Source organism: Delphinus delphis, chromosome 6, assembly GCF_949987515.2.
Source record: "Delphinus delphis chromosome 6, mDelDel1.2, whole genome shotgun sequence".
Classification (NCBI taxonomy): Eukaryota; Metazoa; Chordata; class Mammalia; order Artiodactyla; family Delphinidae; genus Delphinus; species Delphinus delphis.
The window spans coordinates 49090309-49117370 of record NC_082688.1 but is presented as its reverse complement, the minus strand read 5'-3'; the positions used below and the strand labels follow the sequence as shown (position 1 = coordinate 49117370).

Sequence of the window (27062 nt, the reverse complement as noted above, 5' to 3'; positions counted from 1 at the left end):
TGTAGATTGCTGGCCGTTGAGTGGAGCTGGGTCTTGGCGTTAAGATGGAGATCTCTGGGAGATTTTTGCCGTTTGATATTACGTGAAGCTGGGAGGTCTCTTGTGGACCAGTGTCCTGAACCTCAGTGGCACAGCCCTGACACCTGGGTGGGGCACCAAGAGCCTTTCATCCACATGGCTCAGAATAAAAGGGAGAAAAAAAAGAAAGAAGAAGGTAATATAAAATAAATAAAATTAAGTAAAATAAAATAAAGTTAGTAAAATAAAAAATAATTTTAAAAAACTTGTTAAGTAATAAAAAAAAGAAAGAAAGAAGAGAGCAACCAAACCAAAAAACAAATCCACCAATGATAACAAGTGCTAAAAACTATACAGAAAAAAAAGACAGACATAACCCTAGAACAAATGGTAAAAGCAAAGCTATACAGACAAAATCACACACAGAAGCATACACATACACACTCACAAAAAGAGAAAAAGGGGGAAATATATATATACATTCTTGCTCCCAAAGTCCACCTCCTCAATTTCGGATGATTCATTGTGTATTCAGGTATTCCACAGATACAGGGTACATCAAGTTGATTGTGGAGCTTTAATCCGCTGCTCCTGAGGCTGCTGGGAGAGATTTCCCTTTCTCTTCTTTGTTCGCACAGCTCCCGTGGTTCAGCTTTGGATTTGGATTCATCTCTGCGTGTAGGTCGCCTGAGGGCGTCTGTTCTTCGTCCAGACAGGACGGGGTTAAAGGAGTCACTGATTCGGGGGCTCTGGCTCACTCAGGCCAGGGGGAAGAGAGGGGCACGGAGTGTGGGGCGGGCCTGCGGCGGCAGAGGCCGGCGTGACATTGCACCAGCCTGAGGCGCGCTGTGCGTTCTTCCGGGGAAGTTGTTCCTGGATCCCGGGAACCTGGCAGTGGCGGGCTACACAGCCTCCCAGGAGGGGAGGTGTAGATAGTGACCTGTGCTTGCACATAGGCTTCTTGGTGGCGGCAGCAGCAGCCTTAGTGTCTCATGCCCGTCTCTGGGGTCCACACCGTTAGCCGCGGCTCGTGCCCGTCTCTGGAGCTCCTTTAAGCAGCGCTCTGAATCCCCTCTCCTCGCGCACCAGGAAATAATAAAGCAAGAAAAAGTCTCTTGCCTCTTCAGCAGGTCCAGACTCTTTCCCGGACTCCCTCCCGGCTAGCTGTGGCACACTAGCCCCCTTCAGGCTGTGTTCACACCGCCAACCCCAGTCATCTCCCTGCACTCCGACCGAAGCCCGAGCCTCAGCTCCCAGCCCCGCCCGCCCTGGCGGGTGAGCAGACAAGCCTCTCGGGCTGGTGAGTGCCGGTTGGCACCGATCCTCTGTGCGGGAATCTCTCCGCTTTGCCCTCCGCACCCCTGTTGCTGCGCTCTCCTCCGCGGCTCCGAAGCTTCCCTCCCGCTACCCACAGTCTCCTCCCGCAAAGGGGCTTCTAGTGTGTGGAAACCTTTCCTCCTTCACAGCTCCCTCCCACTGGTGCAGGTCCCATCCCTATTCTTTTGTCTCTGTTTTTTCTTTTTTCTTTTGCCCTACCCAGGTACGTGGGGAGTTTCTTGCCTTTTGGGAGGTCTGAGGTCTTCTGCCAGCGTTCAGCAGGTGTTCTGTAGGAGCTGTTCCACATGTAGATGTATTTCTGATATATCTGTGGAGAGGAGGGTGATCTCCACATCTTACTCTTCAGCCATCTTGAAGGCCCTCTCTATTTGTAGACTTTCTGATCGGTGTCAGGTGGTACCTCATTGTAGTTTTGATTTGCGTTTCTCTAATAATCAGTGATGTTGAACAGCTTTTCATGTGCCTACTGGCCATCTGTATGTTTCTTTGGAGAAATGTCCTTTTAGGTCTTCTGCCCATTTTTTGATTGGGTTGTTTGGGTTTTTTTGTTGTTATTGTGTTGTATGAGTTGTTTGTATATTTTGGAAATTAAGTCCTTGTCAGTCGCATTGTTTGCAAATATTTTCTCCCATTCTGTAGGTTGTCTTTTCATTTTGTTTATGGTTTCTTTTGCTGTGCAAAAGCTTGTAAGTTTGATTAGGTCCCATTTGTTTATTGAAATGATTATTTTTAATAAAGTAAGAGAAATAGCTCACCAAAAACATTATCATTTTTTTCTAGAATAGCAATTTTATTAGTGGCAGTCCAGGGAAAGTCACCATCCCTGATATCAGTATCTTCCTCATTCTTTCTTAATTTTCTAAAAGCTCTTCAAAATGTGCCACATTCCTTTTAGTTCAATTTGGCTCTAATATGACCACAAGATGTAATCTGACCACAAGCAAGGATAAGAAATAGTTCCAGCTTAGGTGCCAGTTCAGATTAATTGGTAGTGATTACATGGAACACTGTATTTAGAAGGATTCTGAGGCTATATCCAGGCTGAGCAAAAAAAAAAAAACTGTAGTGATTAACTAAGAACTAAGAATCTCTGTTTTGAGATTGGCAGTGGTAGTGGAGGTGGGTAGCTCTTGAGCTAGTTATTTGATCTAGGAAAATGCATTATTCAGCTGAGTGGATGCAAAATCACTTGGGTGGATAAATCTTTGGATGGACTGTAATGCAGCTAATATGCATATCCACACAGCATGACCTAAGAGCGATTTTGAGGTCTGTAATTTGCATGCAGAATCTCAATAATTTGAAACAGCCAATATTTATGGCCAAGATGTCAAAATCACTCAATAAATAGCATTAACTTTCATACTGTATAACATCATGGTATTTAAAATAATACATTTTATATACTGTGTGTTCTCAAAGGCTTTTAACATAAGAGCATTAGCATATGCTTATAATAAAATCTGATATAATAAAAGATTATGTCAAGAAAGATTGTTTTATGGCATTCACTGAAAAATCAAGATAATCGCCAGTAGATGTAGTCATTGAGCCTACTATAACACACATTTACTTAAGTTTGAGTTCTACCTCCATGTAAAACTATTTCCTCCCTCCTTTGCATGCTATCAGTACTTACATGCCTGACCTTTCTTTGATAGATAAGAAGTGTCCTGAGAATGAGTCCTATTTCTCTGTCAGATGTGTAAATCAGTGGTTCTCAAATTGTGACCCACAGACCAGCAGCATCGGCATTACCTGGAACTTTTCAGAAATGCAGTCTGTTAGATGTGCAGCATCACCCCAGACCTACTGGATCGGAAACTCTAGGAGTGGGCCCAGTAATCTGGGTTTGAACAAGCCCTCCAGGTGACTCTGGGCTCAAGTTTGAGAGGCCCTGCTGTGAGTTGTTCCTTTCTAGAATGGGGAAAGGAAGGAGGGAAAGAAATTGGGCAAGTGCCCCAGGGAGAAGTGGGCCTCGTACGGCAACTAAGTTGGCATGCAATGTAAACATCCATAGGACACAGCACGGACTTTCTTTGTTTCTTTCTTCTTTTATATCCCATGTACCAACCCTCTACTTCCTCAGAAAAGGTTTGAAGTGCTCTCAGGATCTCCATCAATTCCCATCTCCACCCCACCCCACTACCAGTCTGCTTAGAGTCCCTTCTTTTGGGGTAGTAGCAGGGTGGGACAAGGAGGATGGTGCTTATTCATTCCGTCGTGTCATAATGAAGCAACATTATGTTTCAAAAAAGGGTTGGCATCAAGAACCCCAGCTTAGGGGCTTCCCTGGTGGCGCAGTGGTTGAGAGTCCGCCAGCCCATGCAGGGGACACGGGTTCGTGCCCCGGTCCAGGAGGATCCCACACGCCGCGGAGCGGCTGGGCCCTTGAGCCATGGCCGCTGAGCCTGCGCATCTGGAGCCTGTGCTCCACAAGGGGAGAGGCCACAGCAGTGAGAGGCCAGTGTACCGCAAAAAAAAAAAAAAAAAGAACCCCAGCTTAGTTAGTGCTTCAAAACCCAACAAACCCCACAGCTAGTAAATCTATGTGAAGCACTTAAAGCAGCACCTGGTTCATAATGAGTGTTCGCTGTACCTAGGCGGTAATGGTGTTGCTGGTGATTACTGCCAGGACCAGGTTTATCCACAGAGGGTGCCTGGGTTGGCATCTAGAAGCAGTCGTATTTGCACCCAGTGGGTAGTTGCTATGTTGAGAAGACTGCCAGCTGGAGATAGATCTTGATCTTGAAAGCTTCCACAGGCAAGTGAGGCTCCTTGAAGTCAACGCCCTAACTGTTCCTTAACTGTGAGGGAGGTCATCAGCTGAGCTGCCACTGGCCTGTCTGCACTTGCCACAGGATGGGGCTGGGATGAGCATTTGGGGCAGCAAGTGTGGGAAGAGGGGCTGAAGAACATCAAGCAAAGAGGCCTTTTAGGGCCTTTCCAGTAAGAATTTAGTGTTGGGAAGCCCCAAATGCAAGGGGTAGGGTGGGTGGTCACATGACAGAAGACTGCCTATTAGATGCTGGCCACGAATGTGGGAACCTCTGAGCAAGCATGAGGGTTCAGGTCAGAAAGGCAGAGGGTCCCCAAGACCCACAGGCAGATCAGATTAGTGTTAAGGAAGCCAACGACCAGAGTTAGACTTGGAAGGCTCAAGTGAGAATTCTCGGTTCCAACCCCTTTTTTTGTCATAGAAATGCTGTTTTACAGCCTGCTGTAGCCAGCAGAGCACCCCTTGTCCATATTAGGAGGATGAGGGGAGAGGGGGCAGGAGGAGGGAGGGGGAGTGAAAGAGGGAAAGGAAAGGAGGAGGGAGTGGAGAGGGATGGGAGAAAAGGGAAGGGGAGGACAGAAGGGAAGGGGAGGAAGGAGGGAGCGAGGAAGGGGACAAGGGAGGAGAGGGAAATAATGCTTGCTGGCCCCAGTGTGTCTACTGATTTCCAAGCCCTGTCCTACATGTTTTGCACGTACTTTCTCACTTAGTTATCAGAACTATGAGATTCGGTCATGGAAGAGTCTAGAGGAAGAGAGTCTTATGCCTAATGAACTTGCAATGAACGTTTTCTGCCTAGGCTCTAAGATCTAAGGTAACCAAATCAATTTAATCTACAATAATGAGGCAAGTCAAATGCAGATTGAGTCATTAGGGATGAGGGAAGCTATGGAAAGGGAAGGGAGGCTTTCTGACTCCAGTAGAGGAATGCTGCTCCTCCAGATTCTGAAGCCCCTTAGCCTGGGTTCTCAAACTCATATGCCTATGGGGACCAGGAAGATGAATGCAATGTGCTAAATGGGCCTATTATAAGGTGATAATAGGCAACAGACACTTGGCTTCAATGTCAGAAGGTTATAGGGAGTAGTGGGGATTGTGGCAAAATGGAGCCCGCATACCACCTCTGAAGAGGCAGCACTACTCAGCTCTGGATTGTTCTTGTCATGTGTCATGTGCAAGTAGCCTCAGTGTTACTGGACCTTCTAATTTTTCACCAGAAGCAGAGACCCCGTGTTCAGGCAACATTCAGTGGCCCCACAAAATGCATCTGCAGGCAGTATCTGCCCTCAGATTTACGGGACCACAGTTGTGTATTTTCCTGAGTTGTGAGCAGAAGATTGATCTCTTCTCTGTGTCCCTTTCTCCTTCCAGGCCATTACATTTACGTGGACACCTCCTTTGCCAAGCAGGGGGAGAAAGCCGTGCTGCTGAGTTCTGATGTACAGACTGAGGAATGGAGCTGCCTTCGACTGGTCTACCAGATAACCACATCTTCGGGGTCTCCATCAGAGCCCAGCCGGCTGAACCTCTATGTGAGATTTGATGATGAAAGCTTTGATCGCTTGCTTTGGTCAGCCAAGGAACCTTCGGACAGCTGGCTCATAGCCAGCTTGGACTTGCAAAACAGTTCCAAGAAATTCAAGGTAGGCAGAGTTTATGTGCAGGGCTTCTTATTTGGCAGTATGCTATTCTAAGATCTTATGAAAACTTCTGCTATTGAAGTTAGTTTTCTCCTGTGTTAGGATGTGACATCTTATGGGAGCTGCATCATAGAAAAATATCAGTAGCGTAAATTAGTATTTTGTTGATTCCTTAAAAGAGTTTCTTCCCAGATTTGTTTTGTGTGTATTTAAGTGGGATTTCTGTAAGACTCTAAAAGGGGCTCAAACCAACCTCTTCAATGGGAATTTATTTTCCAGTGGGCTTTAGGGAGCATTCTCATTTCTTATAATTTTTTTTCTTATAATTTTGTTTCATCCTCCTAAGTTATGTGTGATATGTGTTTATGTTGTCTTCCTGATGGTTTGTTTGCTATAAATTTTGAACAAGACATTAACTGTAATAAAAAAATGAAAATACATTGAAAGAGGAAAGATACTTAAAGGACATGTTCTGATTCCTTTTCAGAGATGGAAGTTGTTCCATCAGAAGTAATGGGAAAATAAGGTAGAGAAAGTAAGATAAAGTTGGATGTGTATTGGAGCAGGGAAGGAAGATGTAATCTGAACTCGGCCATGAAGTGTGATATTTAGTGAGAACATGTCATGGGGGACAAAGCGGAGCCTTCAAGAAAACGTTCTCCATTCCTAGTCCGCTTTTCAATTCCCTATGCCATATCTCTTCTTCCTCAACAAGCTTTGAAATACGGTATTCTCCTACATTCCCTGTCTACTTGTAGTCCCTCCCATCAGGCAGCAGGGTGGATTAAGGGACGGAGCATTGAAGGTCTGAGCTCCCTATTTCACAGCGTCCTCCGGACAGTGTATCACACCCTAGACCTACCAGCATAGCTGCAAAATATTGGACTAAAATCACATAAGGAGAAGCAAATATTTTCAGAAGCAGGACCTACTGTGAACAGTGCTTGAAATCAGCCACATAAGTTGTTATGCTTCTCTCTGTTCTTTATGTAAAATTTTCAAATTTTCAGTAATATAGAAACTACAAGATGAGTTTTGAGCGTCTTCCACCTCATGCAGAAATCCCCCACCACTAGTCAAATGACACTTCCTACCTCCTCCTGCAAGGGATTTATTTTTTTCCCCGCTGAGGCCTCTGCCTTCAGTTCCTGGCTAGTCTCAGAATGGATTTCCCCAGGGACACAAGCTCTCCTGTCCCTCTGCAGCCAACTGGTGCCCCACAAGCACCGGAGAAGGTGGTGACTGCGCTTATGATGGAAGACAGCTGACTCTGAGCTCTTATTGGAACCTTGATCACCTCAAAGTTCTGAGAATATGTGTATGAGCTTGTACACACATGCACACACACACACACACACACACACATGCCTTCTTTCAGTAAAGCCCATCATGAGATTGGTATCCTATAGCAATGAGCCGAGACAAACAATCTCGTTTTGCCTTGAATCGCTGAACAGCTCCTGACAAGTAGCTGAAATACTAATAAAGGACACGTGGTGTTTTAAAGTCTAACTCCCTTCTCCCGCATGTGTTGTACAGATTTTAATAGAAGGTGTGCTAGGACATGGAAATACAGCCAGCATCGCACTCTTTGAAATCAAGATAACAACTGGCTACTGTATCGGTAAGTGGGTTTCCTTTTCATTGCATCCGAACATGCATCTTTTTCTAAAATCTCCTGTTGCCAGGGGAATTGAATCAATCTGAAAAGCAGGGCATTTTATAAAGGACACCATGCAGTGCATTTTGAATTTTGCATCACTTGCGTGTTGTATGATGTTTCTCTGTCTTTAGCAGAGGAAGGCTCATTAGAGTTTGCCTCGATTGACTGGGTTGATGAAAGAAAAGTAGATGCAGCGACTGTAACCTGAGTTGCTGCCTTAAGCTCAACATATTCTAATAAACGTGACATCCAGTTTGCTGCATATTCAGATTTTTGTAGCTTTTGCCAGAAAGCAGGCATCCTGTTACCTCTTTATTACCTCTTTCCTCACTTTCCTCCATTTCTCTCTTACACACCATTGCTCTGTCTTTATACTCACAGTTGTCACTTGATTCCACTTGAGCAGGGTTGGTAGGTGCCTCTTCTGTGCCAGCTTCTGAGAGGGCATCAAAAGCAGACATACTCTATGTCCTGAGGTCACTCACCTTCCATTCGCCTCCTACTGAAGCTGTTTCTGTATATGACAAATTCTGCTGGAGAAGGACAAGCCATGCTGTGGAGGTGTCGGGAGGAGGGGAGAAAATTGGACAGGACTGAATCCAGGAGATGCATTTGAGCCGTAGTTTCAAGAAGGAGTAGAATTTAGTCAGGTAGAGGAGCAGAGTAGGAAGGAAAGCACTCTTTCTGGGCAGACCCCATAGTGGGTGGACAGCACCGAGTGTGTCCAGGCAAAGGCGAGAGGCTGGGTAGTGTTTGAGGTGAGAATCAGCACTGTTAAGGGAGTCTGTTAAGGAAGAGTCTGGAGCCCAGCTGTGGAGCTTGGGTTCCGGGATTATGTGGTTGGGAGGCCTTAGAAGTCAGTCATCAGGGGAGGGGCCTGCAGCTGCGTTTTCAGATGATGACTGGCTGCCGCATGGAAAATGAGTTGGAAACAAAGAAAATAGGTCAGAGATAGAAAAACCCTTAGGAAGTGATTGTGACCTTACAGAGGGGACATACGAGGGTCTAAAATTGGGGTTGGCAGTGGAATGGGATAAAGGTGGTAGATCTGAGGGATTTTTCAGCACTGACCGTACTTGGAGGCTGAATGGCTGTGGAAAGGAAAGAGGCAAGAGAGTCAAGGGCAGTTCTGAAAGAAAACCGACCTAGATTGCGACCATTTTCTGAAGATTGTGACCATTTTCTGAGTTAAGACTGTATCTTCCTTGGAGCTCCTTAGTGGCGGCTGCGGGGATCTTAACACTCTACCGACTTGAGTCGTACCTACCTAGTGGAGCGCCACCTACTGGCTTAGTCAATGCACTGCTGCCCTCAGCCTCTGTTTCATTACCGGCAAAATGGGGATAAAATATTTCCCTCGTAGGATTGTTGTGGGGACTAATAAGATCAGGGATGTGAAGGTTATTGTCACAGTGCTTGGCACTCAAAAATGTTAATTGCTTTTCTCCAAATCACTTGATGGAGAAATAGGAGCGCTGATATTTCTTCTTGTTGAACTGTATGATCGTACTCTCACCTTACCTTTCTTTCTGTGCACTCTTTTTGCTCCCCTTGTTTGTAAAATGAGGTTAATAATAGTACATACCTTGTAGGGTTGTTTTGAGGATTAGATAATTTAATTTGTATAAAGTGCTCAGAGCACTGCCTGGCACATTGAGGAATATTTTGCTTTTCCTTTACTCTGTGGCAGCCTTTGGCACCGACTCTTGGGCATGGGTTAGCGGATGCTGTAGTGGAAAAGTTGAAAATGAAAATCTTAAAAATGTTCAGTGCTTGTTAATACAAAAGCACACTGATAACTCTATCAGTCAGGACCCTGGCAGGAAAGTGGAAACAGAGTACATTCAACCTGAGTAATTTGAGGAAAACTCACTAAAGGGACTACAAAGGTGTGGGTGGGTGAAGGAAACCAGTCAAAGCTAGTGCAGTAATCCAGGACTAGTCAGAGTGATGACTCATGAGCCATCAATATCTTTAGGTCTGAAGGGGCAAGGGAGAAGGGGTTACCAGAACCTGGAGACAGTAGCTGTACGGTCCCTCAGTAGAGAGACACAGCCAACCCATGGCAACCTGGCAGAGAGGGAGCTGGAGGAATAAACACCCCCAACCTTGCTCTCCTCCTACCTTCCATTGGTTGAATCCAATGAGAAGCCAGAAGGCAGGGAAGTCCATACAAGGCCGCACACGTCAGCCTCTGGAGAATGGAGCCCCGTGGAAGAAAGGTGGGTGGGACTGGAGGGGCCAATAAGAGATGACCAGCACAATCACACTTCATATTTTTAATTGATAATTATGGGGGTCAATGAAAGAACTGGCTTGTGAGTTTCTTGTTCCCCGTAAAGGAGTCTGTTGACTGGGAACAATTTATCTGTGCAAACATGTCAGTGCTATTGAAAAGGGGAAAGAGAGTCTCTTTGTCTTCTCTTTTATCTCCACTCCGGAGCTGCAGAAGGACCCAGTGCCTAAGATATTCCTGTCCCGACTACGCTGACCAGGTTCTTGTTTATAAGCAAAGCAGATGATTTTAGAATCTAGGAAACATGCCCCTTAACCCTTAGCTTAGCACCTTGTCTACTATCAAGAGAGAAGGGGATGGGGGAATGGGCTACCAGAAAGGCGGTGGATAAACTTTCTGGAGCTAAAAGCATAGCTCTAAATAGCGCTTTGACACAGAGTTGGCTGATTGACCAAGCACTAACCATGTGTCTGGCACTGTGCTGGCAGCTGTCCACACTTACCACAGCCCTGTGCAGAGGGAGTGTCCCCCTATTTCTCCTAGGAACAAATAGAGGCTAGGAGAGGTCACACAGCAAGCCACATGGCAAGTAGGCAGAAGGGCCACAATCCAAAGAAGCAATGATGAATTATAATCTCTGTTCATTACAGGATCTCTCTTCTTGACCGACATTGTCCAGGGGTCCTGGTACGAAGATCCCAGTGGTCAAAGGGAGTGAGAAACATATCTGAGTATCTAATAGCAAACTGCAGTAAGCCTGGGTGTACCCAGGCATAACTACATCTACATGAAGTCTGTTTTTATTTCTCTCTTGCCAGAATGTGACTTTGAAGAAAATCATCTCTGTGGCTTTGTGAACCGCTGGAACCCCAACGTGAACTGGTTTGTTGGAGGAGGAAATATGCGGAACTCCCACTCCATTCTTCCGCAGGACCACACCTTCAGGAGTGAACTGGGTGAGCTGGGGACAAATGGAGTCCTTGTTCCAGGATAACTGTTTCTGCCATCTCTCTCTACATTGACCTGACTGTGGCTTGTCGACAGAGAAGGAGACAGAGAGAGGAGGGTGAGTAGGGACCGAGAGACCTGGTGGAAGAGAAGAGTAAGCCGTGAGAGAGAGGCAAACTGCAGACACGAGCTCTGTAACTAAGGAGAAGGCCACCCAGATAACAGCTTTTCTTCCCCTGTGACCTGGTCTTGCTATTTTCTTTTTCTTTTTTTTTTAACATCTTTATTGGAGTGTAATTGCTTTACAATGGTGTGTTAGTTTCTGCTTTACAACAAAATGAATCAGTTATATATATACATATGTTCCCATATCTCTTCCCTCTTGCATCTGCCTCCCTCCCACCCTCCCTATTCCACCCCTCCAGGCGGTCACAAAGCACCGAGGTCTTGCTATTTTCACATTTCCATATTATGCTTGACTTTCTTCTGTTTGCTGTTCAACATTTCTTATTTCTAAAGACAAGGCTGGAATAATCCTAGGTTACTTTTCACTAAAAATACATGGAGTGATGGGAATAAGTTTTTAAGAACTTCCCTGGTGGCAGGGAGGGGAGCCAATAGTACTGATGGTCAGTCCTGAATGCGGTGAGCAATAGGGCCCCCTAGTGGCCAAGCGGGCTGGTTCTCTGTAGGGAAAATAGGGAGGAGAGGTCATCAGTGAGCAGTGGGCTGGAGGAGAAAGTCCCCACAGAGACAGGGCAAGGGCTTGCATCCTTGTGAGTTATGGCAGCTCTCACCGGGACCTTGGTAGGCTTCATAAAAGCCTAGGTCTCCCTGCAGTTGCAAAACATTCCAGTCATCAACTGTAAGTTCTTGTTGACCAGCGAGAAGATTCTGGTGACTGGCTTTCCATCAAGGACAGAATAGGAATGTTGGTTCTGCTGCAAAGGGTAACATTTTCCCCTTCATTCCTTTGCCATGCAGATATTGAGGTGATCTGCTCAGTCACAATAAATTGCTGATGATGACAGTGTGTCCCCTTCAGCTGCCTGAAGACATGGCAACTTTTTATGGTTCTTTACTTCATTCCTCATTCACTGTAGTTTCTCTTCATGTGAATATTTTTAACCACGTCTCCAACTTTTTTAAAGTGTCCATCCTATGGCTTATCTTGGCTTTGGACAGTCTTCATTCTGTCCTTATTGTTATCTTTGCTCCTGTTCTGTCTCCTTTATATCCAGAGTCTCAGATTCAGTTTCCCAAAGGGGCCAGGCAGATGGTATAAAGAGAGTGACATATAGGCTGGGTGAGGACGGTGGCAAACTAGAGAGCATGGACCACATACAAAGAGTACTCAACTTCAATTAGTTGCCACCATGCGAGAATGCAAGCCCAGGGAACCAGGTCTTTCAGTTTTGCAAGATAATCAGCAAGGCGTGGGTTTTATGTGAAATTTCCCCAATTTTTAACTTGGTGAATATTCTCTTAAAAAACACCACAAGGCCAACCAAACACATCTTCAGGTCAGACCCAGTTAGCCAACTTCTACTTTGCAACCTTTTTTGTAAGTTCCTTTTCTTTTTTAACATGCCCAGTCTTCTTAGAACAACATATTTATAAGTAACCATATATAAGAAAGATTGGAGTCTCCTGTCTCCTGTGGTTTACCTGTTTAAGACTAAGCCAACTTTTTTTTTTGCGGTACTCGGGCCTCTCACCGTTGCGGCCCCTCCCGCCGCAGAGCACAGGCTCCGGCGCAGGCTCAGCGGCCATGGCTCACGGGCCCAGCTGCTCCGCGGCATGTGGGATCTTCCCGGACTGGGGCACGAACCCATGTCCCCTGCATCGGCAGGCGGACTCTCAACCACTGCGCCACCAGGGAAGCCCTGGATCTAGCATTTTCATTCATTCAACACTGTATTAGGTATGATTGGAAAAATGACAATTAAAATGACAGGTCCTCTATGGCCCCTGCCTGGTTTCAAGGAACATACATTTGAGAAAGAGGAAAAGATTTCTACCACAAATGGATGTAAGACAAAGTAGTATGTGTCGAGTGCTTCCAAAAAAAAAAAGAAAGGTGCTTGGTATTCAGCGACAAGAGGGATCACTTACTGTTTGGATGTTCTAGAAGACATGATGCGAGAAGTCAAGTGTATTTGAAGGATGGGCATGATTTGGACAGGCAGAGACAAGAGAGGCAGGAGCCATGATGCCTCTGGCAAGCGGTAGCAGCTGAGAAAGAGAGATGAGTGAGAAAACAGTATGGGGGCAGTTCTAAAAGGCTTTGAATGCCAGGAAAGAGATTTTAACTTTATTCCATTGATGATGGGAGGCCATTGGAGGTCTTTGAGAAGAGAGAGTTGCAATCACAGCAGTGTGTTAGTTTGATTAACCAGATGGTGATTATCTCAGTAGATACAGGACTGAAAGGTAGAACAAGAGAACGAAAAATGCCCCAGAAACCATTTCTTTAGATACATCTATGGTCACTTACATAAGGAATTGAAATTAGAAAAAGACCAAAAATGTATTCACTTCCTTCTTTTAAAAGTAAGGTTTAGCACTCTTGGAGATGACAAAAGATTTGGGTTTCCATATGTATATCCATATTTTGGTCCTAAAGACACACAGCCCATCACTACTTGTGGCCATTGTAGGAACCACACGTCTAATGAGTGTTATGTGTAGAGTGAATGATAAGCTGTTATGACAGATTAATCCATGAATCTGAATGAGTATTTTAAATGACAGTTGGGTTAACTCAAAACAATAAAATGTTACTACCTCTTGAAACCTTTGTTTAAATGAATAAAACAACTAACAATGTCTTGGGGTTTCAAAAAGAAATGCCAGATGACATTTTCTTAATTTATGGAAGTTGGCTGATTTTGAGATTGTTTTTCTGCCATATTTAAAAATTCTAGTGCAAGGAATAGAGAGAATCTTGAAAGACTAATGCATTAAAATTGCAATAATCCTTGGTGTCATTATCACAGATGTATAAGCTTCAGTGTTAGATAACTGTTCCCAAATTACTTAAAAATTAGTTCCAAAGTCAGATCCTCTGGGTAACCAATATCATGACCTAATAATTACTTGTTCAGTGCATCATTTTTCATTCTCAATGGTGGCAAGGACCAGGTGGCTTGGAGAACACGTATTTCTTGGGAGAGACAGCAGATCTGTGGACTAGTGTCAAATCATCCACTTGACTATGTTACCTGAGTATCATCTATTCTTTGAAGAATGCATCACCACTAGTTCTTCCTCACTCTCATTTGTGAGCACAGAACATTCTGACCATATTTGCATCAACAAGAGACAGAGGAGGACTAGGCTAGAGGTCAGAAGGCTTGTGCTCCAGACCCAGTTAGTTATCAGAGCCCTCTATTACTTTGGGTGATCAGTGGACATTTGGTCCTGTCTAGAACGTCCAGTAAGACATTTGGCCCATGCCATAAGGTCCTTGAAATTTGGTCCTCTCCAAAACATCCATAAGCATATTTGGTCCATGCCAAATGGTTTTGGACAGGACCAAATATCAAGGACCTTTGGCGTCTACCAAATGTCATATGGACCAGATATTTCATGGATATCTTATGGACTTGAGGATATGGGGAAGGGGAAGGGGAAGCTGTGAAAAAGCGAGAGAGTGGCATGGACATATATACACTACCAAACGTAAAGTAGATAGTTAGTGGGAAGCAACTGCACAGCACAGGGAGATCAGCTCGGTGCTTTGTGAACACCTAGAGGGGTGGGATAGGGAGGGTGGGAGGGAGGGAGACGCAAGAGGGAAGAGATATGGGAACATATGTATATGTATAGCTGATTCACTTTGTTATAAAGCAGAAACTAACACACCATTGTAAAGCAATTATACTCTAATAAAGATGTTAAAAGGAAAATTACTGAAAATATGGAAGACTGACAATGACTGAGAAACAATATTATTAGACTATGTAACAAAAATAGACAATAAATAATGCCAAACTAATCATTTTTTAAAAAAAGCAATCTATAGATTCAATGCAATCCCTATCAAACTGCCAATGGCATTCTTCACAGACTTAGAACAAAAAATTTTACAATTCACATGGAAACACAAAAGACCCCGAATAGCCAAAGCAATCTTGAAAAAGAAAAATGGAGTTGGAGGAATCAGGCTCCCTGACTTCAAACTATACCACAAAGCTACAGTAATCAAGACAGTATGGTGCTGCCCCCAAAACAGAAATATAGATCAGTGGTACAAGATAGAATGCCCAGAGATAAACCCATGCACTATGGGCACCTAATTTATGACAAAGGAGGCGAGAACATACAATGGAGAAAAGACAGCCTCTTCAATAAGTGGTGCTGGGAAAACTGGACAGCTACATGTAAAAGAATGAAATTAGAACACCACCTAACACTATACACAAAAATAAACTCCAAATGGGTTAAAGACTTAAATGTAAGACCATGCACTATAAAACTCTTATAGGAGGAAAACATAAACCATAACAAGATCTTTGACATAAACCACAGCAAGATCCTTTTTGACCCACCTCCTAGAGTAATGGAAGTAAAAACAAAAATAAACAAATGGGACCTAATGAAACTTAAAAGCTTTTGCACAGCAAAGGAAACCATAAACAAGACAAAAAGACAGCTCTCAGAATGGGAGAAAATATTTGCAAATGAAACAACAGACAAAGGATTAATCTCCAAAATATACAAACAGCTCATGGGGCTCAATATCAAAAAAACAAACAGTCCAGTTAAAAAATGGGTGGAAGACCTAAATAGACATTTCACCAAGGAAGACATACAGATGGCCAAGAGGCATATGGAAGATGCTCAATATCACTAATTATTAGAGAAACGCAAATCAAAACTACAATGAGGTATCACCTCACACCAGTCAGAATGGTCATTATCAAAAAATCTAGAAACAATAAATGCTGGAAAGGGTGTGGTGAAAAGGGAACCCTCCTGCACTGTTGGTGGGAATGTAAATTGATACAACCAGTATGGAAAACAGTATGGAAGTTCCTTAAAAAACTAAAAATAGAACTACCATACGACCCAGCAATCCCACTACTGGGCATATACCCTGAGAAAACCATAATTCAAAAAGAGACATGTACCACAATGTTCATTGCAGCTCTATTTACAATAGCCAGGACGTGGAACCAACCTAAGTGTCCATCAACAGATGAATGGATAAAGAAGATGTGGCACATATATACAATGGAATATTACTCAGCCATAAAAAGAAATGAAATTGAGTTATCTGTAGTGAGGTGGATGGACCTAGAGTCTGTCATAGAGAGTGAAGTAAGTCAGAAAGAGAAAAACAAATACCGTATGCTAACGCATGTATATGGAATCTAAAAAAAAAAAAAAAATGGTACTGATGAACCTAGTTGCAGGCAGGAATAAAGAGGTAGACATAGAAAATGGACTTGAGGACATGGGGTGGGAGGGCAAAGCTGGGGCAAAGTAAGAGTAGCATTGACATATATATACTACCAAATGGAAAATAGTTGGCTGGCGGGAAGCAGCAGCACAGCACAGGGAGATCGGCTCGGTGCTTTGTGATGACCCAGGGGGTGGGATAGGGAGAATGGGAGGGGGGCTCAAGAGGGAGGAGATATGTGGACATATGTATGCATGTAGCTGATTCACTTTGTTGTGCAACAGAAACTAACACAGTATTGTGAGGCAATTATACTCCAATAGAGATCTATTTAAAAAAAAACAAGAGTGCTTTGGGTCCCTCTTGAGTACATATAAATACATTGCATTTGACATTAGAAAAAAAGAAGAAGGGAGACTAAAGGGACTAAGGAATGGGAAAAAGAGGACCTGGCCTTTCTAATATCTCGACCAGGAGATTTTCTAATATCTATATCAAGAGATAGGCATGATGACATGGTCATCCCTGAGGAGCACAGAGACTTGGTAGTAGGGTGTATTACCCCTGCTGTAGGCACTCGCCTCTCTCCTCTCCCCTCCCTCTCTCCATTCCATCTCCTCCTCTTCATCTTTTCTATCTTTTCTCTTCTTCCTTGGCTATTCTAAAACACCTGACAAAGGCAGGCAGCTTTGCCCTCTAGCATTGTTTAGTCCCCTGACATCAATACCAAGGCCTATAGAAGTCGTTGATCCTGAGCCTGAAGGGAAGGAATCCAGGAAGACTTTTATCTCCCTTCCAGCAAAGCATCTGATTATAGTCATCCTAGTCAGAGCCTGAACATCAGAATGACGCTTCTTCATTGATCACTCATTCATTCATTCAACAAACACATAATAAGCACTCTTTATAGGTCAGGTATTCTTGCATATCCTGGTGATACAAAAACTGTCACTGACCTCAAAGAGATCACAGGAACCAATTCTTCCAAAGTGCTATTCCCTAGAATACCAGTACTTGAGTATAAAAGTCTATATATGAGAGAAGAAGGGCTATATATGTGATCAAATAAACTGTGGAAACCCAGAGCTAAAGAAAGCTAAACAGATTTATTTCAGGACTTCTCAGTGCCTTTAATATAGTTCTGTGTTAATGTATATTATGGCATTTCTCAAAATGTTCAAATACTGAAATGCTATGTAAACATGCATAGTGATGTATGATCAATAGAGGTATGAAATAAATGATATGGGATCATAGAGAAGTGAAAGACCACCTTGGTTTTGGGGGTCAGGGGAGGCTTTCTACAGGAAGTCATATCAGAACTGGAATTTGGCCTGATGGATAAGGAGAAGATAAGTTTAGCATATGCAGAGGTGTACAGGCATGAGAGTGAATGGTTTCTTTGATGTCTAGGGAGTATTTGAGAATGCCAGTATGGAAGATGATGGCAGAGTAGGCCCTAGATCCTAGGTTATGTTTCTGCTTATGATCATCAGGAATCTTGAATACTTACTTTCCACTCACTTCTTCCAGCTCTTCTCTGCTATTTCACTTCGACTTCTCTTCAACTTTTGGAGTGAGGTTTTGCCCAATCAGTAGCCAAAGAGCCTTCTCATTCCCACCCAATACACACACACACACACACACACACACACACACACTCATTCATACTCCTCACACGTAGACTCCTATGTTAAGACTTCCCTGCTGCATAGGACAGGGCTAAAAAAGATGGGTTCTAAAAATTTTAAAATGTTTTACTTGAAAAGCTCTGTGCTCATATGACTCAAAGGTTTGACCAAGATCACTCTTGGGGAAAAAAAAAAAAACCTCCAATGCTCTAAACAAGAGAGAGGTTGCCTTCTTATTACATTTACCTTCTACCAGGTATATTGATTTTCCCTGAGCTCCATCAATTTTGGTGGCAAAGGAAAGATTAAATGGTTCAGATGTCTGCCCGCAGCAGCAGATTTGCCTCTATATAAACTCATCTCCTGTTCATTCGTTTCCTGGAAGCAGCTTATGCTTTTGCTTTCAGATGAAAACTGGAGAAACAAACAGCAGGGGTGAGGGCAGCTGTGTGCCTGCTCAGAAACTTCAGAGCTGCCGAGCTGCCGAAGGAAGTCTTCCCCGGAGGCTCTGGCTTCCGTGTTATAGAAGAGGGAACAGTGTATGTAATATCTGAAAAATATTATGTGGATATAAGTTTTCCTTCATTTGGCTGTGTGTTTTTAACAGCCCCAAACAGTGAGTCAGATTTTTCAAATGAGCACCATGTCTCCAAATTCCTGTCTTATGGTGGAAATGACTACCACAGTAAGATTGTGGTGGAATACTGAAGGGGCTGGGATATTATGTTGCTTTTTCTTACTCAGTTTGGATTCATCACATATGGATTTTTTTTCCTTTTTTAATATTTTATGAAGTGAAACAAAATCCTTCAGGGGGTAACCTACTGACAGCTCAGATCATTACTGTCTCCTACCTGCCTTAGCAAAAAGAAGATAATTGCTGGAAAGATAATGAGGGAAATCTGTTTCTTTGCTGAGATTTTAGAAATCAGGTCTGCATATGGTGCCATCGTAGAAGGAGCTGAACAAAGTTTCAAAATGTAAAATAAGGTCAGAACTGTTTTATTCCATCAAAGACCGTGAGATGGACGGATCGTCTTTCCATAACTCATGACATTCTTTTCCCATTTCAGTTTGGATTGAGTTCAAGCATCATCTTAACAGCACCTGTTCATTGTCTCTCCGCACTGATCCATTTGGTTCATTGCATAAGCACCCAGTAGGGGAGCAGCTTTATTAATTTTCTTACCATTGCCTTTGTGCAAGCTCTGCTGGATCTCCTTTCTCTGTCCTTGGGTGACTTTACCATGGCTTTCCAGGCACTTTCAAGTATTAACAAATAGCTTCGTTTTTAAGGATTAAGTTCAGTCAAGTCAAAACTCCATTTTCTCATCCAGTTCAAATTTTCCCCCAGACCAGACCACAGAGCAGCATCAGAGAAGGGATTGGGCTTTATTTCTTCATACTTCTTCCCTTTGCTCTTTTCTTCCTCTTTCCCCACTCACATGGCTGCTTCTAGTTCCTCCAGGGTTGGGAAAGGTGGGATGGGGGTGGAACAGAAATGGAAGGGAAGGTGACAAAAGGTTGTATGTGACCAGTGCTGTTTAATCTGGGGTCGATGCCCTTCACACTGCAGGTGGCCAGATGCTGGCCATTTCTCTCACAGCCAATGACAAAAATGATGCACTCTCTGGCCATCTATGAATCTCCCTTAGTGCCTGTCACTAGGTACACCACACCAACCCCTTTCTTTTTTAACATCACCAGCCCCTTTCTGTTGGGGTTAACACCCTGCATGCAGTCTCTTTGAGAAGAGTTGTTTAAGGCGCTCTAGCCCAGCTACCTTCTGAGTTGCCCACTTAGGCTTAGGGAAAACTCAAATCTTTGCCCCATCAACCTCTAGAAGTACAGCTCCCTGGCAACAAAAATCCTTTCTCTCCATTCTGCCCTCACAGGCCCCTACAACCTCTAGCTGCATGCAGCCAAGAGTTAGGCCCCAGCCTCTGTACCCCACAAACTCCAGTTCCACTGATCAAATTCTCCCATTAACTCTGCCACCCTCCTCTCAAGGCCCAAGGCAGTCACAGAACCCAGGAACTTGCAAGCATGGGTGGGGATGAAATTAGATGGTAGTTTCCCTCCCCCATCCTCTCTACAAGTGGTTCCCTGAAGCCCCCTCCCTTGGATCAAGGTAAGAAAGGGGAAGCAATCTCCTCCCGTTCCCTTGGGGGGTCAAAAAGAAACACATGACAGGTCAGCTCTGTGACAATTCTCTTCAAAGAAACTCTGTTTCCAGTCTCTCTGATCCCTCCTTGGCCTTCTCATATATACAGGCTGGCAGGGTTGGTGGAGAGATGGGCTACTCTGGTAGAGCTGGCTTAGATTCCAGGTCTGCCACAAGGTAGCACATCCAACAGGGATGGTCTAGCACCACTCTGTAGAAAGTAGAGGGACTTGTCCCCCATCATTCTTGGCACTGAGGTCTTAGCAGAAACTAGGAGAAGTTCCATTCAATCTGACTCTACTATAGAGTCAGACTTTATTATAGTAAAACTTACCCAAACCCTTAGAACTAAAGGTTCAGCAGATGACTCTCAGCTCCATAGACTGGAGAGCGGGCATGATAACTTGCTGTCTTTGGGTACTGTCTCCTCACGACGGCAGCAGACCAGCTGGCATACATTCCTTCAAGTTTTCTCCCTTACCTGGGAGACAGCTTGTCCAGACAACCAGGACACAGATGCAGACGTTGCAACTGGAGCACAAATGTGGCCAATGGGACCAAATCATAGATGAGTCAGAGGACGCCATTGGCATCGCAGGCAAGCCAAGGGCAATCTCTGTGGAATGCTGGTTAGCCAGACTCTTTGAAAATAAAAGTTCAGGAGCTGCCCTCAAAGTTCTTTTCCTAAGTCAAGGGAAAATGGCTGACTACCAGTGGGCCACTGGTTCCACAACAAAAGTTGAGCTAGTACAGAGGACTGCTGCAAGAAAGTCCTCTTCAGAAGCAAGCGTACATGTGCTGTTATCGCAGGCATTATGCCAGAGGGGCCTGAGCTTTGGCTGGCATCACCGAGAGTTTTGATCTTTCAACAGGATCCCCAGTGATTTTGTTGATTATAGGATCCTTTCCACCTAAGATCTATCTATACCTACTTTCATCTTTCATTTAAAGAATCTGATAAAAGTTGCTTCTTCTAGAGATTCTACCAGCTCTAGAACCCTGGACCAGATAGCAGGGTTGGCCTCATTGAGCTGGGCAGGAAAATTCTCATAATATCAGACACTAGACATAATTTCCCGAGGACTCCAGGCTACCTTTTTCATTCCCCTTGGAAGTGTACACAAAACAGTGCCTGCACACTCCCCCCCCCACCAACCACTGGCTCCTCTTCCTCAGAGCAGATTGTACCCGATGCCACACACTCAGCCTGGGCTGGTGGTCATTTCTCTGGCCCAGCCCCCTGGGGTAGACACCTGGTGATTTCTGAATCATCTCCACCCTTTCAACTGATATGATAAACTTCTGATGAGCTACCTTTTATTTCCCAGTGAAAAACAGTCTTAGTAAATAATACCCAACTTGGCAACAAAGGAATGATGGAGAGGAAAGGGAGGGGCAACAGAATGTGGTCTAGTCTAGTGGTTCCATATGAGACTTGGTGTCAGCAGTCCTGGTCTGATTCCCAGCAGGCTCTCTGACTCACTTTGAGCAGGTCACATTGTGTTTGCTGTTTTTTTGCATCAGGAATGGGATTGTGGCTCACTTGGCCTAGTGTCTTGTGCATGGGCACAAGGCACTTAACTGCAAATTCAGGGGTTAAACTATTGTCCACCCAGGAGGTGAGTAAGTAGCCTTGAAAGAACACTGTCAGATAGCTGTGAACTGTGAGGAAGATACATTCATAATGGGTTAGAGTGTGAGACATTGCCCCTAAACACAGTTATCGTGCACTCCAGAAGTAGAATGAATAATTTCTAGTGGATTTGTGAGGTCTCCTAGATTTACTGAGAGTCTCGTGGAGCCTTTGGAGGTGCCCGTCACCCCGGGTAGACTGATTTCCTGCTTCATGGCTGTGGCAGTTTGGGTCCTCCAAGAAGCAGTCACTAAGCTGGGATTAGGTGGAAAGAGACTTATTGGGGGAAATGGCTGGGAAGCATAAGTGGGGAGAGAGCTGGAGCAGCTGGAGGCCAGGACCATGTGTCCATTAGGCATAGAAGTCCCAGTGCCTAGGAGACCTGACATTTTTAGGAATCCGTGAGCATGTTTTAATTTGATTTATTTTAAAATCAGAGGGAAAAAATGAATGTCATAATAACAAATATTATAATAGGTCCAGCCTAGATCATATTCATCTTTATATGAATGCAGTTATAAAATAAAAATTTTATATATTTTGTGGAGAAAGGGGTCCAGCGCAGCAAAAGTGCCTAGGGCCCCAACAAAAGTCCTAACGTGGCCTGGGTGGGGAGAGCCTTCAGCACAGGATGGAAGGCTAACACCTGTGAAAGAGGGGGGCCAGGCCGATGGGGAGTTGCTGAAGAGCCCCAGAATGGCCTTGCCCTGGTACCCCTGCTCTGCTTGGTCATCAGCTGAGGACACCCGATGTGGCATGGCCTTGGCACACATTGCTGTTGTGGATCCAAAGGTGAAGCAGCTGGACACTGAATGGAGAGTATGTCAGGAGCCCGCCAGCATGGCCCCGCAATGAGGTACCAAGGAAACAAAGTATGACAGCTCCTCTACCCTTTCTCCCTGGCTGGATATCTTGGAAAGAGATTGTTTCACCGGTTAGACAAATTACAAAGGGCATAAAAACCTCCTCTCTGCCTTTGACACTCACATGCATTCTCAGTGAGCAAAGGCGTGTTACAGGGCTAGCTGGTCACACCCATTCTGCATTAGTCGGAGCTACCTGGCCACCAGCAGTGCTTTAGAGGACACCCGAGCTTAGGAGGGGGGTTCATGGCCCTGCTTCCTTATCAGAGGTTCTTGGATTCTGCTCGGTCTGACATTCTGATTCTTCCTTTAAAATCCCTCCCCAGGGGTGGCCAATTGGGAGCCCATCAGCTGTTTCCAGTCTTGCAGATATGTTTATTTGGCACACACAAAATTTAAAAAATTATGATGGGAGGTGTTATGGGTTGAATTATATTTCCTCAAAATTCATATGTTGAAGTCCTAACCCACAGAAATTCAGAATGTGACCTATTTGGAAATGTGGTCATTACAGATGTAATTGGTTAAGATGAGGTCATACTAAAGTAGGGTGGGCCCCAAGTCCAATATGACTGGTGTCTTTATAAAAAGGGGAAATTTGGACACAGAGAGATACATGCACAGAAAGGAGAATACCATGTGAACATGAAGGCAGAGATCAATCCGTCAGTGTCAACGAGTGCCAATGCCAAAGAAGCTAGGAGAGAGAGAGGCATAGAATAGGGTCTCCCTCACAGTCATCAGAGGGAACTAATTTTTCTTGTACATTGACCTTGGACTTCTAGCCTCCTGAAGTGTGGAACAACAAGTCTCTTTAGTTTCAGCAACTCATTTGTGGTGCTGTTATGGTAACCCTAGCAAACTAATAGAGGTATCATTTTTAAATGAATGGATTTGCCAGAAAATTCTGGATTTTGAGTTTCAATGGGAAAAGCTTGCAGCACCTGGCTGCATGTCAGGGCATCAGCTGGAAGTAGAGGGATGGGCTCTCAGGGAAGAGCACAGGTCCATGCACGGGGCTGGCGCCCCTTACCACCAGCTGGTTGTTGCAGCCCGAGAATATGGACCCAGCACTATCAGATTTTCTGATTTTTTCAGAGAAGCCTAATTTCTGCTTCTCGTTGCTGGTAAAATGTGATTTTCAATGTTGGCAGCTAATCCATCACTCTATTTTCTCCCTGACCCACTCCACTTCAATCATATACTTGATCTGGCTGGCTGCTCTGATCATCTGAGTTTGTGATTTCTGGTTATTCACAGTTGCATGGCTTGGCAAGATGATCAGACAATTCTGTTTAAGCAAGGGAGATTTTTCAGAGGGGTTGAACAATTTGCTACCAGGAGAAAATGAGTTTTAATTTATTCACCTTTCCCCTCTGCCATGTTGCAGTGAGGATCTTTCTGAGACCCTGTATGTGTTTTGAATCACCATTTGTTGAGGACCTACCACATACTAGGCAGTGTGCTAGATGCAAAGTAAGTCTCCAGTGTGTGAATTCATATATTCTTCCTAATATCCTTACTGCTATTTTGCTGAGGATAAAAGGAATGATTATAAACCTGTCACCAGGTAATAAAAGCAAAGACATTAAGCTGTAATTGTTCTGAGCTTGTAAATAGAAAGGCCGTTCTATCAAAGCTTCATTGCTATTACTCCTCTGTCACTGCAGCTCAAATAAATTTAGACAAAATTGCTGGTAATAATAGTACCATACTGGGGAAAGCATGGTACTAAAAACATTAATGGCATTGCTTTACTTCATTATAATCATGTTAGGCAATTACAATGTGCCAGGCACATGCTAACCACTTCACATACATAATCTCATTTAATACTCAGATCAACCATATGAGAGAAATATTTGATTCCTATTCTAGAGATCACAAATTGAAGCCCAGAGATATTGAGTGACTTACTCAAAGTCCCAGGGATGCTAAGATATAGAGCAGGATTCAAAGTCAGTTCTTTTTTTTTTTTTTTTTTTTTTTTGTGGTACGCGGGCCTCTCACTGTCGTGGCCTCTCCCATTGCGGAGCACAGGCTCCGGACGCGCAGGCCCAGCGGCCGTGGCTCACGGGCCCAGCCGCTCTGCGGCATGTGGGATCCTCCCCGACCGGGGCACGAACCCGTGTCCCCTGCATCGGCAGGCGGACTCTCAACCACTGCGCCACCAGGGAAGCCCCAAAGTCAGTTCTTTTAATGTCCAATCCAAGCTCTCCCCATTCTGCCTCACAGTTTCTCTCTTTCACCAAAATGCCTCTAATGCAGTCAGCCTTTGGGTCCGGAGCCCACCAAAGCCTTGCCACGGGTGGGGTCCCAAGTTCAACTTCCCCAATCCTAACCCTGTCAACAGTGTTGACTGACCTACACATTCTATTAAAGAGGTACAAATTGTCATCTAGTTTGAATTCATATCAGTTTCACTCAAAGAACACACAGCGACATTTTGTGTACATGGGAAAGATGTACAGGAGGGTCACTGCGATTTTAAGAACAGATGGTATGTTTGGTATGCTCTTAGAAACCGTACAACTCAAAGAAGGCTTGTTGGAGGGGGACTTCTGGGGTAATGTCCTGCTTTTTTTTTTCACAGCTGTGTTCAGCTTGTAAAAATTCAAACACTTTACAGATGACACATCGACGTTTCTCTATGTATGTTTTACTTCAATCAAAATTAAGGGGAAGAAAAAGAATGGTGCTTATCTAGTATTAAGCAGAGCACAGGGAACTCCACTATTTATCTCCAAGCTGCAACATTCATCAACCCGTGGCCAAACTTCTTTCCTCAATAACTCATTCGCTTCCTCTCCTCCACTCCCGCTGGATTATTGTGAAGTAAATCCCAGATCATGTAGTTGTGTCTGAGACTCCGCCCGCCTGTCTTAGGCTGTTTTCTCTGTGTGATTTCAGGCCACTACATGTATGTGGACTCGGTTTACGTCACGCATTACCAGGAGGTGGCACAGCTCATCTCCCCAGTGACCACGGCCCCCATGTCTGGCTGCTTGTTGTTTTATTACCAACTCCAGCAGGGGAATGACAGCATCTTCTCCGTGTATACGAGGGATGCGGCTGGCCTGTACGAGGAGATCTGGAAAATGGGCAATCCAGGGAATGCTGACTGGAACCTCGCTGAGGTGGAGTTCAGCGCCCCATACCCCATGGAGGTAGGTGTGCCAGGTGTGCCCTGGCCTGGCCGCTCTACAGGGATGCCACCCACACCCAGGCGTGGAATTCGAGAGATACTACAGTCTCACACTCATTCTTTCTTTTCCGCGGTGTCTGTCTTAATCTTCCTTTTCCCTTCCTTGGCCTTCTCCACTTTTCTCCCTCTTTATTCCCTCTACCTTCATCCCTTATCACTTCATTTTCTAGAGAGAGTATTCTCTAATAAGGACAACTATGGGAAAGCCAGTCAACCCACTAGATTTCTTGGGCACACGCTCCCTCTGAGCCTTGCACTGTGGTCACGTGAGTTCAGAAAAGGAGATCAGTGAAACGCCTTCTACGTGAAACTCCCCCTTGAACTTCCATTCCTGACAGCAACTGAAGGTTTCCCTTACTTGAGGGAATACTCTCTCTAAATTTAAAAAAAAAAAAAAAGACTTCTTTTCTCCTTTACAGTATAAATAATGTCATAAAAGTCAGAAATAAACTTACGATTGTGGCCCTAATTTGAAACAAGCCTTGGGGGCCTATAAAGTTTTTTAACTTTTTATGGTTTAAAACTCTTTATAGTTACATGAGTGGTAAATGTCCAGTGCAGAAGAATTAGAAAACTTAGAGAGGCAAATCAAACGAAAACACCCTATGCCAGCCCTGCAAAATAAGAGCTACTAACATTTTGGTGTTTATCCGTGCACACCCGCAGACCTGTTTTCAAAGCACATATATTAATACATATCTATGTATGTGTCTGTTGGATGGTCCAGTACTGATGACCATCCAACCAAGTAGATAAAATTATCCCCATATGACAGATGAAAGAGGAGGAGATGGAGAGTGCAAGAAGTCTGACGTTTTGTTCTGGGTCACACTGCTGGTGCGTGCCAGGGCACTCAGAAAAGTTCCTGCGTTAAATCTGACTTAAATTTGAAGCAAGATGGTTAGCTCTGTCCGGGGACCCCTAGGACCTCTAGAGTCAGTGGGTGCAACATTGTGGTTGCAGATCTGGAGCTCTAAGCACAGTCTTAGTCCCCACAGGTTTTAACGTCTCCTGCTTTCGCTTTGCGCTTTTGCAATATCTTCCCTAGTTCCGTTTAGAGTGCAAAAGAAGCAGATTACCCTCTGGATGCTTTTCAGCGGTACCATCTGCTCACCTGATGTGGAGCTTCAGTGAGTGTTGGGCTTGAGTCTCAGTTTCTGATGGGTCCTGTCCAGTGCCTGCCACTCCCCTTCCCATCCTTCTCCTTCCCCCAGACAGCCCCGGAGAGGGGCCTGTGGCAGTATGTGTGCTATTTCCTATCCCAAAGTCTAACCAGGGCTTGATTGGCTCTTGCAGCCCAGTGGAAAATTTTCTGTGAGTTTGGGTTACAAGGAGGAAAAGAAATACACATACTGCTTCAGAAAATTTTCCTTCTATTAAAGTCAAATGAGTCACACACACAGTGAAGGCGTCGTCTTCGCAAATTCCTTTCATCCAACCGTAAACTCCCGGGGCAACGTTTAGATGAGTGAGACTTTGCTGAATTTTCTTTTTAACCAATGCTTGAAAAGTTACAGTGTCTGTTTACTGCTTAAGT

The 27062-nt window shown here is 44.4% G+C and overlaps 1 protein-coding gene across 1 annotated transcript in view; it reads left to right on the top strand.

Annotated features, from left to right (window-relative positions):
• MAMDC2 (MAM domain containing 2) overlaps positions 1-27062 on the top strand; it is a 186047-nt gene that overhangs the window by 91971 nt on the left and 67014 nt on the right. Inside the window, exons 5-8 of the mRNA XM_060013422.1 lie at positions 5507-5778; positions 7315-7399; positions 10493-10630; positions 25231-25487. Of these exons, the coding sequence (XP_059869405.1) occupies positions 5507-5778; positions 7315-7399; positions 10493-10630; positions 25231-25487 (752 nt within the window). The remainder of the gene's footprint in view (positions 1-5506; positions 5779-7314; positions 7400-10492; positions 10631-25230; positions 25488-27062) is intronic.